This window comes from Juglans microcarpa x Juglans regia, chromosome 3S (assembly GCF_004785595.1).
Source record: "Juglans microcarpa x Juglans regia isolate MS1-56 chromosome 3S, Jm3101_v1.0, whole genome shotgun sequence".
NCBI lineage: Eukaryota > Viridiplantae > Streptophyta > Magnoliopsida > Fagales > Juglandaceae > Juglans > Juglans microcarpa x Juglans regia.
This window is the reverse complement of record NC_054599.1, coordinates 5953966-5968675: the sequence shown is the minus strand read 5'-3', so window position 1 is coordinate 5968675 and position 14710 is coordinate 5953966. Positions and strand designations below refer to the sequence as shown.

Here is a 14710-nt window from a genome sequence, read left to right as displayed (position 1 = left end):
TTGTCTTATTCTGAATGTTGGGTTCTGATTGTTTTCTAATTTGATATGATTTTGGGTGGATTCTATTTTTTCTTACAGTACTGTTGAAGGGTTTCGTCCGTTTGTTCCACAAGAGCAAATGATTTAGCTGAAGCATGATATGATTTGTGGTTTTTAAGTTTGAAGAACCTCTTGATTTTCAGTTTTACTTCTATATAATGTTTAAACTTGGGTTTAATGATGGGAGCATGAATTTTTTTGTTTCAAATGTTTGAAGATCATTTACAAATTATCATTTTCTGTTTGCTGCCATTATTTTTCATTTTCGTCTGTTAGATTTTTCTCATGAGTAATGGAATACTTCTAATTGAGTATTAAAAAAGGAGAGAGCGGTTGGAGAGAGTCCAGGTCGAGGGAACACTCTGCAGAGAAGAACGATTGGGTGATGAAGGGTAGAGACGGAGTCCGTCTTGTAAGAGAGAAGCACTAAATCAAGTTTCTAAGTCTTTCATTGACAGACAAAAAAAAAAAAAAGGGGGAGAGAAAGAGGGAGGAAGAAAAGGATAAAATGAGATCCAGTTTGTCAACTGATTACACAAAGATTGTATATGCTAGTTGTACATAGCATTTTTGTATTTTTGTATTTTTAATATTATTATTATTTTAAAATTTGAAAAAGTTGGTTTATTATATTTTGTGTGAGAATTTAAAAAATTTGTAATGATGAGATAGGATGAGATGAGATGAGATACTTTTACTATTCAAACGAAGAATCTTATTTTAATATTCAAATACTACAAATATAAATATAAATATTTTTTAATTTTAAATATTTAATATTTCATCTAATTATTACAATCTTTGCAAACTTCTCAACAAAACATAAAAAATAATTTAAGTTTTTAAATTTCAAAATCAAAATTATATTAAAAAATTATATTCTAATAATATTTTTATTTATAATATTTTTATTCAACTTTTTCTTTCTCATTTTACCAAAATGTTGTAAAATATTGACTCAAACTATTTTTAACTTATCTCATATCAATTCAAGTATCTCATTAGTATTTATAAACTATCTCAATTCATTTCATTTCAACTCACTGTCCAATTAATAAAAAAAATCTGGAAGGACTCTAATAAAATAATTTGATTTTTTAAATTTCTTTGACCAGCTTGAATTCAAAAGATAATAAAATTTTATTAGAGAGTTGTACGGACAAATAATTATGAAACAATTTTATCCCTATGGAATAATGGATGAAGGGTGCAGGGCTATCAATAGCATAAAAGAGCTACATCAGTTTGACTATTTTATTAGTTAGAGTTTGTTTAATATCACACTTGTTTTTATCTTTCCTATCTTATTTAGAGCCTAATTTTATATTAGATTATTAATCTAAATTCAATTTAATAATAAAATATTAGTTATTTTTAATTACTATTATTATTTTTTATTTAATTTCTTTTGGTTGTATTTTACTGATCTACTAGTTATATTACAATTTTTAATCAAATAAAATATATTTTATTTTCATTATTATAATTTACAACGTATATTTTTCTGATACTGATTATTTCGTTCATTTAAAAAAAATTCTTATATATTCTTTTTTCTGAATATAGTGGTAATACCTAAAACTCTATGATTGCACTCGTTTAGAATTTTATTTAAAATATTAAAATGACATTGATAGGTTAAATAAAGTGATGGAAATGGTTTTGTTGTACTGTTTGATTGAGGTTAACTTTACTACATTTGACATCAAATTTGTTGAACCATTTGAAGATACTATAGCTAAACATGATAGATGGGTTTCTGGAGAGAGAAAATAACATAAACAAAGAGACGACATAAACAAGTTACTGTGCAAAAACAAATTTGAAGAAGTGTAGCTCATAACCAAAGTTATATTAATATGCATAATCCAATACATAGGTTTTTATGTTTGATTAGCTTAATTTTACCTAATACTAGCATATGACTAAACCAATGACAGTGCTATTAGAGGTCGTGATATTTGAAAAAGGAAGAAATTAATCGAATAAGAAAAGCCTAGCCCAAGACTTCGCTGGAGTCTCGATCTATTCTTGATTGAGCGAGATCATTCCTAAGAGTTTGCTTGGCATTTACTCAACTTTCGATTGAGCAAGATATTTATCGATTATGTACTATTAATACAAGCTGACAAAAAGTCCTAAGCCCTATTTGGATTGTAAGATAATCTTGTTTCATTTTATCATATCTCATATTAACATCAAAACACCACAAATATAAATATTTTTCAATTTCAAATTTATAATTTTTTAATCTAATAATTATCTAATCATTATAACTTTTCCAAACTTCTAAACAAAATAAAAAGATAATTCAATTTTTTCAAATAAACAAATATTATAATAATATTTTAACTTTATAATATTTTTATTTAACTTTTCTCTTTCATTTCTTAAAATCTCGTAAAAAATCTTAATTCAAACCATTTTATTACTATTAACAAATCATTTCATTACTATCTTATAAATATCTCATCTTATCTCATTTCAACATTTAAGCGAGACTTTATTTAGACATACTACAAACTTATTGGTATAATATAAAAATTCAGAAGACCTAAAGAGGGGTGAGTTGGTGCTTCCCCACTATTTTCAAATTTTCATTTAATAATTCAAATTATCAAAACATGAAATCAAGTAATGCAGTAAGATTTACTGATTTACTGTAGAATCTAAATCTGACTTGCATTTTTTTCACTCTCTCCCCAACTAAACTCCCTTCTGAGTTTGATCAATTAAGGCCTCTTTTGTTTTTAGAAAATATCTCATCTCATCTCATCTCATCTAATCATTACAACTTTCTTAACTTTTAGTACAAAATAAAATAAACAATTTAACTTTTTCAAATTTCAAAACAAAAATAATATTAAAAAATATATATAAATAATATTTTATTCAAATTTTTAACTTTAATTTTAATTCATCTTATTTGTAAAAATAAAAAATTACAACTCAAGTCAACTTGGTTTTGTTGCAAGAATATGCCAATAAATATTTTTATATTAACACCATGATATGAGTTTGTAGCTGTTGAATTCAACTAAACTACTTTTGGTTATTGATAACGTGGACGTTTAAGTTTTAGTAAAGAAAGTAAATAAACAAAAGCAGTAATAAATAGAATTTTAGGATACGTTTAGATGTTGAACTGAGTTGAGTTAAGTTGAGTTGATAAAATATTTTTAAAATATTATTTTTAAATATTATTATTATTTTAAAATTTAAAAAAATTAAATTATTTATTATATTTTATATTAAAATTTAAAAATATTATAATAATAAATTAAAATGATTAGAAATTCCAAACGAAGCCGGACTTGGAAAGCAGTCTTAAACCAACATGCTAATGAAGCAGAGTCCATGCCGATTACTGGCATGGTCTAGGGCCCAACCATTCAGGGGCCGGTGGTTCGTTCGTCTTGTTACAGAATTTTGTCGTCATCTTCTGTATCACTAAACTTATATTATAAATATAATAATTTATTTATTTTTATCTATTAATTTTTTTAATATAATCAATGATATCAGAGCATATATATTAAGTTTAAACTATCCCTCTATACTACACATCAATTAAAATATTTCATGTGTCAACTGTTGAGTAGGGAGAGTATTAGTATTACAACAGAAATCTCGAGTTCAAACCTTTATTTTAAAATTCACACCTGTTGGGCCAATTTTAAGAAAGATTCAACAATGACAAATTATAAAATTTTTGTGTACAATAGGAATAGGAATAGGAATCTGACTATGTTTGGATGTTGAGATCATTTCAATTTATATCAAACTAATCATTGATGAAATTTATTATTTTTTTTAACTTTATAATATATTTTATATATTTAAATATATATCTTAATATATTTCATACATTCAAATACATTTAAATGAGGCTCATGAAATATTACTATTTACATATCAATTAATCCGAGGTAACATTCTCTGAATCTGTAAGTAAGTTCGAGAAATTCTATAGATGTTCGGGAATATAAGATTTTGAGGTTGGTATATGAGTCATAGGCATTATTTATGTAAGAATTATTATTATTTTTTTTTTATTTTTATTTTTTTGAGGTTTGTACATAAGACTGTTTGATACTAAATATTCAAAATCTAAATAACAAATGGAAGGAATAAAAGTTATAAAAAAACTTTGGTTATTCTTTAATGAAAAATTATATTCTCAAGTCGGTGTGTAAAGTACACTAGATAAAATATTTATATGTTATAATTTGATTTATAAAATAAATTTTAAAATTTAAATCTTACAAATCAAATCTTACTATTTAAGTGACGTAAATAGTGTGCTTTACAACTGACTTAAAAATAGAATATCTATTATTTTATAAAAAATTATACTCACCAGCTTTATACTATACATATTTTTATTTTTTATCCTTCTATTTTTTTTCTTTCATAAGTGTGTTGTATAAGACTGTTGAATATAATAACTCTTCTTTTATTTCTCAAAGATTACATTCTCAGAGATTATAGAGGAATCTAAATTTTTACATGCATATTGATTCTCTTTATTCGAATACATCCAATTATCTAAATGCCCTATCCACATTTATTAATAGAAAAAAACTATTTATCGTGTTTTTAATTATCATTATCTCTTGACATGAATTATATATATATTTTACTTGTCTGTTAATCATTTTCATACTAATTTTTATAATTGTTATGATCACGCTAAGTTGGGATGAACTCTTTATCTCCTCAAGAAAACAAAAAACAATACATTTAACAATAGAAAAATGTAAATCCAAGATGGGATTTTCTAAAATCAAAGGCCTAAAAAAAAAAAAAAATCACAAAGATGTTGAGATCTTCGACATTAATTAACAAATTGCGATATCTATAACAATATTTTTTTGGTGACCTCTTTCCATCTGATCCTGAAACTAGAAGTAGACGACGCCACCTTTCATTTTCGTGCTGAATTCTTTTACCCCCGTCCCCGTCCCCGGCCCCGATCCCAAAAACAAAAATAACTCAATTAAAGAAATCCTTAGTAAAGAAGTACATACGGCTTCATCAACCACAGCTCTGGTGCTCTACGCAATCCTCAATTTAGTGCTGCATTAAGCCATGTAATTGGGTTGGAAAAGTTTCATTTTTTTCTTCGTTCCCTTTGGCTTTGAGTAAGTTTCTTATATATCTCTCTCTCTTCTTTGATGGGTGTTTATTTAATCAATGTGTTTTAGTTTGTTTATTTTCTTCCATTCGTTTTTGTTTTTTTTGGGTGCCAAAAATCCTTATCTTCTCGATTTTTAGGAAACCCCATTCCTTGATCTGTTGCTTTTTTCAGTTTGCCTGGATTATTATTTGTTTGATTTGTTGTCTTTACCCAAATTAGTGGGTTTTCGTTGCTGGATGCTTTTTTCCCTTTTCGAAAATTTGGTCTTGTTCACGTGTTAATCTGGATACAGGTGATTTTTGAGCATTGATTTCTTGCTTGTCTACGTACGTAGGTTGGTAGGGCTGACTAGATGGCTTGCTATTGCATCGTAAGGGACAATTTTTGAATTTCCCCGCTGGCTCCTATCACTCTGCATTTCAGGATATTCTTTTTTTTCAGTCATCGGCGCTTTGGAATCTGAGGTACACTAACATTGGATTGGTGTCTTTTGCATTCGTTTCTTATGATCCGTGAATCTGTTAGAGCATATAATTGTTTTTTCATGCGAAATAATTCGAGAACTCAAGTTGCTGTCTGTGACTAAGTATGGTAAGTTTGGCAAACGGTGGCTTTATTCTGGCTATGGATTGTTTGCGATGATTGGGGAAAGGGGTTGTAGTTAGTATGTTTTGGCCGAGAGATATGGATTTGCAGAGTAATCCTCAGTCCGAATTGGGAAAACTGGAACAAATCGTTTACAAATTCCTATTAAAGAGTTTACACATCATTCTGGACTCGAGGGTTCCTTCTCTTCATCCACATGATCGTAGTGGGGACCTGTCATCGGCTTCTCGGGTGAGAAAAAGTGACAAATGGTTCAACTTAGTTCTAGGTGACCGCCCTGCAGCTCTGGATAACTTGAGTTTCTGGCACAGAAATCTGATGGATCCAATGGTAATTGATGTGATACTTGTTCGTGAAGGGTCTAATTTAGTGGGAGTATCTGCTGAGACTGTTATTGAGAGGTGGGTTGTTCAGTATGAATATCCACGAGTTGTGGCTGCTCAAACTGGTGAAAATTCTGCCTTGTACAAGAAAACATACAAGAGGTCGATAATACTTTTACGGGCTCTTTATACACATATGAGGCTTCTCCCAGCATATAAGATATTTCGGCAGCTTAGTACATCAAGCCAGACTTATAATTTCGATATCATTTACAAGGTGTCTTCGTTTAGTGAGCCCTTCTCAAGGGCGGATGAGGAAATGATGGAGGAATACAGTTTCACTCCTGTAGAGGCCTTCCCTGGCCGCCTTTGCATATCTGTGACTTACCGTTCTACACTGACTGAGTTCAAACTTGAGCCTTCAACCTTATTGCCACCGAGGATTATTACAGATTATGTTGGTAGCCCCGACACTGACCCTCTGAGGTCTTTTCCCTCTTCAGAGAAGGGTGTTCACGTTATTTCTTTTCCATTGAGACCAGTACGAGCTCCATCTTCGGTGCCACTTCAACGCCCACACAGCTGGACAAGTGGCTTCCACAGAGCAGCTTTTTCTGCACAGAATCAACCTATTGTTGGATCTCCACCAGCATATCACCCATCTGCTGTGCCATATGATTATTCATCTCCACCTGCGGATATGTATGGTAACAGAGCTCAACACTATAGAATGCCAATCCATCAGAGGGCCATCAGCTATGATGATTATCAGCTTTCACCCCCATTCTCTCCATCTCCATCCCCATCTTCTCCATCATACATCTCCAGTGGTAATCCTATGCACACACTTATGCGCCCAGAAACTGCTCCTGTAAGTATACCATTTCCAATGACAGGCAGAAGTTCTAGATTCCTTTCTCCCAATTCTTTTGATCCAAATAGAAGTTCCCTTCCACCTTTATCTCCAAGAAGCAGAAAGACTGAGCCTTCATCACAGGAATCTCCATGTGGAACTGCATCTTTTAGGAAAATAGAGGCTTTAAGGTCTGGAGAGATGCAGAGTCATTATGCTGGCCAGAAGGTAATCCTGTATTTTTTATTCAGATACTTCTTAGTCCTTCTTCCTGACTCCTGATTTTTTTTCGATGAATTGTTATGTGCTTGGTGTTTCATAGATGATCAGAGATAGCAGAGATGATTCGGGGCGGTTCTCAGGGTTACTATCTTCCAGTGGCTCACCCCGTATTGGATTTTCTAGAAGCTCAAGCAGATTATCTTTCCAGGATGACTTGGATGATAATGACTTTTCATGTCCTTTTGATGTTGATGATGTTGACACATTGGATTTTGAAGCCAGGTACCTCAATTTAACTCGTAATCATCGTTATCAATGAAGTCATAATTTATCTTGAGGCTCATTATCAATTTTGATGCCAGGAGTCTTACTTATTCAAAGCTTTACCTGTAGATTATCGCAGTTATTTTTTTATGCAAATGTTACATTATCCCAGCTACTTGGTTGTACCAAACTTTATAGTTTTCCAACTGTTGGCAACTAGGCTTCCAGTTTTTCGAACTGCTTGATCACTAGATATTGAGAAGTTTTCTGGAGAGAGTTTTGAATTTTTGTTTTTTTTTTTTGCAAAGGTCTAAATAATATTATAAGAAACAAAACACTTATAAAAAAAAATATTATAAGAAACAAATTATCCAACAATTTGATGTGCATCTTATGATAGAAACTAAATGACTCATCTGGGTTGGGTACAATGATCAGTCACTAAGAGGAATAATGCTTGGGGAGTGGGATCTGTCTTTCTTTTCTTTTTTGGTGTGCGTGCCCATGTGCCTAAGTTAAGGGTTCCATTTGGACTAGGGAAGCATGTAATACCTAAAGAACTGTTTAGAGTATAAGGAGGAAGCAAGAGCCAGGAGGAAAAAGATTCATGAGTCTATTGAGCATAGTGTGGGCAAGCTTAAAGCTTGCCCGATGGATTCAAGGGTGCTCTTTGTGAAGATTTTTGGCTTCAATAGCATGAATCCACAGCTTTTCTTATCTAGTCATAAATTTACTATCATGCTTATGTGAAAGGAACTGCCGAATGCTATTTAATGTTTTATAAAAACAACTGTCCTGGATCTTCAGATTACCTTACCAAATTCCAAATTACCTAGAGATACAAATGAGGCGAATGTTATTGCTGGGAGGTTCATGAATCATAATGATAGTGTAATTTAAATCTCAACCTCCAATGTTGAAGTTAAAAAAGATTAAATCGGGGATTAAAATAGATATATCATGATTTGCTACTATTTTTCTTTTCAATATCATCATTGGCTACAATTTACCAACAAATAAAAATCATGTGGGAAATTCTGCACCATTTGCTTCTTATACCAATCATGCATGGATTGTTCAATTTACCAATCATGCACGATTGTTCAATTTATGGCATCAAAATCAAGTGGCATATGATACAGAGCTGTGTATGTTATCTTAGTTCAGACATGGCTTTTATCTGGAATGTAAAAATATAGAAGCAATTATAATTGTTATGGTAGAAGTAACTCTTTTTTTTTTTTTAATAAGTATAGTACAAGTAACTCGGTTTATTCTATTTATTTTTAACTACCATGTTAGATTTCTTCATGAATCTTTACTTATAAAAAAAGATATTTCTTTGCGAATCTTTGGTACTTAATTTGTGTCCATGACACAGTAGCATGCAAGTACCTTGGGCTAGTTACATGAGATTGACTTGTTAACACCGCTATGCTTTAACTTTAGACTACCTTTCATTGGTCAAACAACATCCAAACCCTCTCTTCTTAATCTATCGTTTCCCTGGGGACACTCTTAATACCTGTGTTGCTTGTACACCCCATAACTAGCAAACACCAAAATGATTTTGGATTCCAATAAAAAAACAGACACAGTCATACCTATTTCTAGTCAAGCTTGATTTGTGGAGTAGGTCCTATATGTCTGATGGGGGTTTTTAATGAATCTGGCCTATAAAACTTCTCACTCTTGTATGCATGCACCAAGTATACACACAGTCTATAAAGCCCAATGGTTCCTGGTTTCCATAACTCCAGTTACATCCTGCACCTGCTGGATGCATAGGTGTTCAGCTCCTGCTTTGTATGTGGGATTCACTGTGGTCCCTAGCTGTATGGATGCAGCTGTAACTCAGAATTCTGACTTGTGGGACTCTATTTCTCTTTCACTTGCCAAGTGCTGGCAACAATGTCATATTAGAATTTTTTTGGATAAGTATGTCATATTAGAATTTACCATCAAGCATCTCTCAATTGTCTATGTATTCTGGTCTTGGTGTTCATGGGAATGGCAGTGGACTGGCAATGCTCATGGCTAGCCTTTTTCGAAATATCAAGCAAATATTATCCTAACTTATGGATCTTTCCAAATAATTTCCTAGTCCTTATTTGGTATTGTAGATCTGAGGATATACAATATAGTTTATGAACTTGAGTTACATATAGTTTACAAACTTGAGGATGCTTAAAGACTATAATTGATTGGAAGTAATAGTTGTCCTTTTTTTTTTTTACTTTAAATTTATCCATTTCAGGCATTTTGTTCATGCTTGAGTTTGTGATCATGCATCTTATGGCTTTGTCTTAATAGCCTGTCTTTTTCCAAATATGCATGATTTAGAGCTTAGTATCATGTCGTTTTTACTTTGTTTAAAAAATGTGAAACAGTCAAACTCTTGATGGGAAAAAAGCTTCCGAGTTTACTTCACAGTCATTGCCAATTGGTAGAAAATCACAAGATGCTGCTGTTGGCATTCTCGTTCACAGGCTGAGAACAGCACCTCCTCTTCGCCAAGATCCAAGTTGTTACTCATCCCACTCAATGAAGATTGAACTTGAGGGAGGAGTTACTTCAGCTTCTGGATTCTTTATGCCTCGAAAGACAGCTGATGCCCTTGAAGAGCTCAGGAGTTACAGAGAAATGAAAGACCTACTTCTGTCTAAGAGTGGAACTATGATGTTTAGCAAAGATGAAACTTGAGCTTGCTGCTTTGATGGGTTCGTCTTTGTTTATGCACAGCAATATAGCTACTAAGAGGAAAGAGATGACAGAGTTGCTGGCAGTGATTATGAATGGAAGGACAACCACCGGTCCAATGTAACAGAAACTTCAGGAGCAGAAGATTGTGTACATATCATGACTGAAATTAGTCGCTGGATTCATGAACATGTTAAATAATTTCAGGACTGTTACTATGTTTGAAATGTTTATAGCTAAAAGCTCCATATCTAGTTTGCTGCAGCCAGCAAATTATGTCAACTATTCAAGACTTAAAAAGAAGGATAAAAACCGAGGGAATATCACTAAATGAATCGCACACGGGAAAGAATTCAAAAACTGCACAGGCTGCTGAAAATTCTTTGGAACTACTGTTCTTAATAGTTCAGAAATGAGTAGTATCGTAGAGTTCTCTCTTTAAATTCTATCCAAAAACTCTGAAAAGCCTCTCCAAAAGTCACTCACCAGAGAAGAAGGTTCCCTCTCTCCTTGCCTTTCTTCCCCCAACAGGCAATGTCTATATCCGCTAAATACAAACTAACTCACGATCCGTCTCCTTCTGGTTTTTAAAATGGAACCATCTCTCCCGCCTGTGAAATGGAGGAAAAGACTCCTCCATTACCCTTGCAGATAAACAGATCCTGATGAATAATCAGCTCATCTGAGCATCTCTACCCAAGCCTTGAGACGACCTTTAACATGCATAAATACATATATACCAAGAAAGTGTGTAAAAAAATACATATAAACAAACATTCATACGTATGGATGCAGGAGCTTAACGACAGCTCTTGTCAAATTGTAATGGATCTTTGTTTCATTTTATTTAGTCCGGGTGTAGCTTTTTTAATACGGATGGAAAAACAAACAACAATTTTCACTACAAATTAGAGCGTGAAAAATTTTATTTTAAAGAGTTTAGAAATTTTAAATATCAAAACTTTCTGCTTGATTGTTCTCACGAGGTTTTAATTTTTTTTTTTTTTATTAAACTCTTCTGTGTTTGGATGTTGAGCTGAGTTGAGTTCTTTATGAATAGTAATGAATTGAGATGATGGAGTGAATTTTGTAGAACCCACAGTTTAGATGTGTTTTGATATTAAGATGAATTTATATGTATTTATAAGAAGTTAAAAAAGATTATAGATTCCATGTGAAAAGAGGTATTGAGTTGAAAAAGATCGTAGATCTCAAGTGTAAAAAGGTTTTGAGTTGAAATGAATTTAATGATTTAAAAGTTGAGTATTTGAATATTAGAAAAGGTCTAAATTTGAACCGAACTCAGCCGAACTGAATACAGTTAAGGAGCCCAACGAGCCCTAAATATAAGCGTTTGAGATCTAGTAGTAGATTGCAGATAACCAAAAGCGTTTTACTTTGCCTGCTTTGTTGATCTTGTATGGAAAAGCAGTTAAAAATCTCATATTCACCCTTCCATCTTCCTCTGTTTTCTACTTACTTTCTAAAATGGTAGAACTCATCTTTTTCATTCCTTTCAGTGGGCTAAAGACTACTTTGTTCTAAAGCGTTTTATTGCACATCTTTGACGCTTAAGCTGACACAAGACAAATCCATGGTTCCTCTCTACACAAAACCAGAATTATATGGAAAAATATCTTTGAAACACTTTGGTAGTGCACCTTTATTTAGATTGGAATCCAAGAACTAGTAAAACAAGACATGAAGGGGCACTTCCAAGGTTTCCAAGTCAAAGTCCCATAAAACTCTCCCCAGAAACAATCTTTAGTAATTGTTTAACTTCAAAGATGCACAGGATTTTAAAACAACAAAATAAAAAAGGTTAAAAAAAAAAAATACCAAAAACAAAACTGGGGGTGAATCTCCAGTCACCACCCCCATTCTGGGAGACTCACAATTACCATAGCAACGAGTCCTGTCAAATGCAAGCTGTTCAAATAAATGGAGTTCAGATGAAGCCAGTGACTGCAACAGGGAGCTGAGGCAGAGAGTTTTATTATAAGTCCACAACCAGGAAATCCGTTAAAGAGAATCTGGCCTCAGACTAAGCTTTTCTTAAGGCTTCATTACTTTTCAGCAGCTGCTTCAGTGGGAGTTTGGGTAGTCATTTGGTCAACTGCATGCACTGTGCTCTGAAGCTCCTCCCAAATGGCTTTGTACACCATCCTCTGTCTGTTAACAGCTGATTGTCCCTCAAAGGCTGAAGAGACAACATCAATGCTGCAAGCACATGGCAAATTAAATCAGTCTCGTAACTAAATTGAAAATATCACCTTCAAGCCACCCCTGTAATCATTAAAGTGGCCTACATTCACATGACTTCAGACATAATAGGGGCAACTACAGGAACCTCTTTTACTTGCTCAAAGAAAATGAAATATTAGCATCACAACATTATTTTGATGCGTGATGGAGAAAAAAAATAATGCTTCACCATAAAAAATAGATAAGTAAAGAAAACAAATAAACATTAACATTTGGGGGAGGGGGGGGGGGGGGGGGATAGTGCAGTCAATTACATATTGCAAGAATGGTCATTCAAATCTGTCATATTGAAAACTTAAATATTTCCATCACAAAGACACAAACAACTTACTAAGTAATACGTTATAATTTTCTGAAGTGCATTAATGGACATTACAAAGTAAACAGAGAAATGCCGAGTGTTGATCATTTTCAAGAGTTTACATTCACTGGAAACACAAGGTTTCTATCCGAAATAAGAACATGTTCTGGAGTGGAAAGCCTCCCTGAGGTCTGTCACGTGTAGTGCTCTCAAAGCATTGTTTAAGTAGATTAAGAAAGCTCTGAGAGCATTTATAATATACATCCTCAAGATTTATTTTCAAAAGCACAAAGGAAATTCTATCATTTTTTTTTTTGGGGGGGGCGGCTTGTTGATGCTTGTGATTGCCCGTACAACAATTTATTCAAACTCTTTTACAGGAGAGAAGCATTATTATACTATACAGAGAACTCTGGGGCACTAATAAGAGCAAGGTATCACAAGAAAACCTTGAAAGTTCGATGTCATTATTAAAACTGATTTACTGGGATAATACTGTGATATACACACAGACAACAATAAATATTGGGAACTGCCATCAATCATACTACCCAGAAATTCCCATCCATTTATTTAAGTGATATATCAATCGATTGGTACAAGAATTAGAAAAACAGAGAACGAAAGTATTTGATGAAGCATTTGACTATTCCTATCATACAAAACATAAGCCAGCAAGCACATGAGCTTGCCTGACATGCCGACCATCGCCATGAGCATCTTTTACAGTGACTGACTCTGCGTTGAGATCTTCCTTGATCTGTTGAAGCATATTGCAACATATAATTTCAAAAAGGGCAGGTAATTAAATGTGGTAATTGAAAAAAAGAAAGAATGAAAATACACTTTGTTTACCAATTTTCTGTCCATATCAACTGTTATTTCTTAATTGATGGTGCAAATTTGAAACTTGTTGGTAGTTCAGAATTCGTGACCAGGATATTGAGACCACAGATCCAAAAAATGCAAAATAAGGCGACAATTAGGAAACCCACTAATAACCCAAGTTTTTGTCCGCCCAACTGTTATGTTTCTTCTTGAATCCCATAGACAGTTTCTTCTCTTCTAGCATAATTGCCTCCTTCAACTTCACCCCCTTTACCAACATATCATTACTAATTTCTCACCACAAACCATTCTAAAAACGTGTCTTTACATATTTCGAGACTCGAAAGTTCTGTTTTGATTAAATATCGTAGTTCCATACTATCGAGACTCAGCCGCTCAAGACCAAGTAATTAATCTATCAAAGCAAAAATTATTTTCGGAAACAAAAACAGTAGAAACACAGTGCTTATATTGCGTACCTTTTTCTCCATCGACTGCCTGAGTGGGGAGTCTATGGACCCAACATCGTTCACATGCGTGGCTCTTGTGCTGAACCTCCGACCATCCACCGGCACGAACCTGAACCCAGATGACCTTCCATGAGCATAACCTTCTCCAATACAATTTCTAGGAGCGTGGAGTTTAGTACACCCGGCGTGCATACTTCTATTCAATAAAACCGCGGACACAAAGGATTTCGGTGGCTGAGCTTGTCGGAGGAAGAGCCTGCTTGCCCCGCGTGACGAGGATGTAACAACGTACGGACGCACCATCAGTGTCTTGGCCATTGTTCTACGTTTGATTCCCCTCAACTTTGGAGTTTCGCTGTTTTCTTCTGTGGCTGCCAAAATGCTAACAGATGTTAAAGAGGCTGAAAAACAGTATTGATAGACACAAGTTGTCAGAATATTTTTTTATTTTTTTTTAGTAGGGCTGTTTGAGAATTATTCTTTATTTTATCATAAATTATCATGTTACCAAAACTATTTACGTAAATATTATATTTTAATTATATCATATCCTTTATTTTAAAATGAGAGTATTACATCATTAAGGATATGGAGATAATTTCATATGTGAAGATAATATAATCATGTTAGAATGTTAATTAAATTTTAAATTAAATAATTCAATGATTTAATTTCTTTAGAAAATTATTGATATATTAA

The 14710-nt window shown here is 33.0% G+C and overlaps 2 protein-coding genes across 4 annotated transcripts; one reads left to right on the top strand and one right to left on the bottom strand.

Moving 5' to 3' along the window:
* Nucleotides 1-4845: 4845 nt before the first annotated feature.
* Nucleotides 4846-10374, top strand: LOC121257662 (autophagy-related protein 13a-like). Of its 3 annotated transcripts, none has more exons than XM_041158795.1 (5): nucleotides 4847-5132; nucleotides 5514-5643; nucleotides 5784-7189; nucleotides 7284-7465; nucleotides 9838-10374. In XM_041158795.1, exons 3-5 carry the CDS (start codon nucleotides 5846-5848, stop codon nucleotides 10148-10150), a joined length of 1839 nt encoding a protein of 612 aa, XP_041014729.1. In that variant the 5' UTR covers nucleotides 4847-5132; nucleotides 5514-5643; nucleotides 5784-5845; the 3' UTR covers nucleotides 10151-10374. The 3 variants fall into 3 exon arrangements, with proteins under 3 accessions (XP_041014730.1, XP_041014729.1, XP_041014728.1); XM_041158794.1 differs by having other exon boundaries at nucleotides 4847-5183; XM_041158796.1 differs by having other exon boundaries at nucleotides 4846-5183; nucleotides 5514-7189.
* Nucleotides 10375-11901: 1527 nt separating this feature from the next.
* On the bottom strand, nucleotides 11902-14426 carry LOC121258451 (protein BOLA4, chloroplastic/mitochondrial-like). Its single transcript, XM_041159957.1, has 3 exons — nucleotides 14021-14426; nucleotides 13406-13473; nucleotides 11902-12367 (listed from the first exon to the last, which is right to left on the bottom strand). The coding sequence occupies exons 1-3, from the start codon at nucleotides 14327-14329 to the stop codon at nucleotides 12214-12216; spliced, it is 531 nt and encodes a 176-aa protein (XP_041015891.1). The 5' UTR covers nucleotides 14330-14426; the 3' UTR covers nucleotides 11902-12213.
* Between the last annotated feature and the right edge of the window lie 284 nt (nucleotides 14427-14710).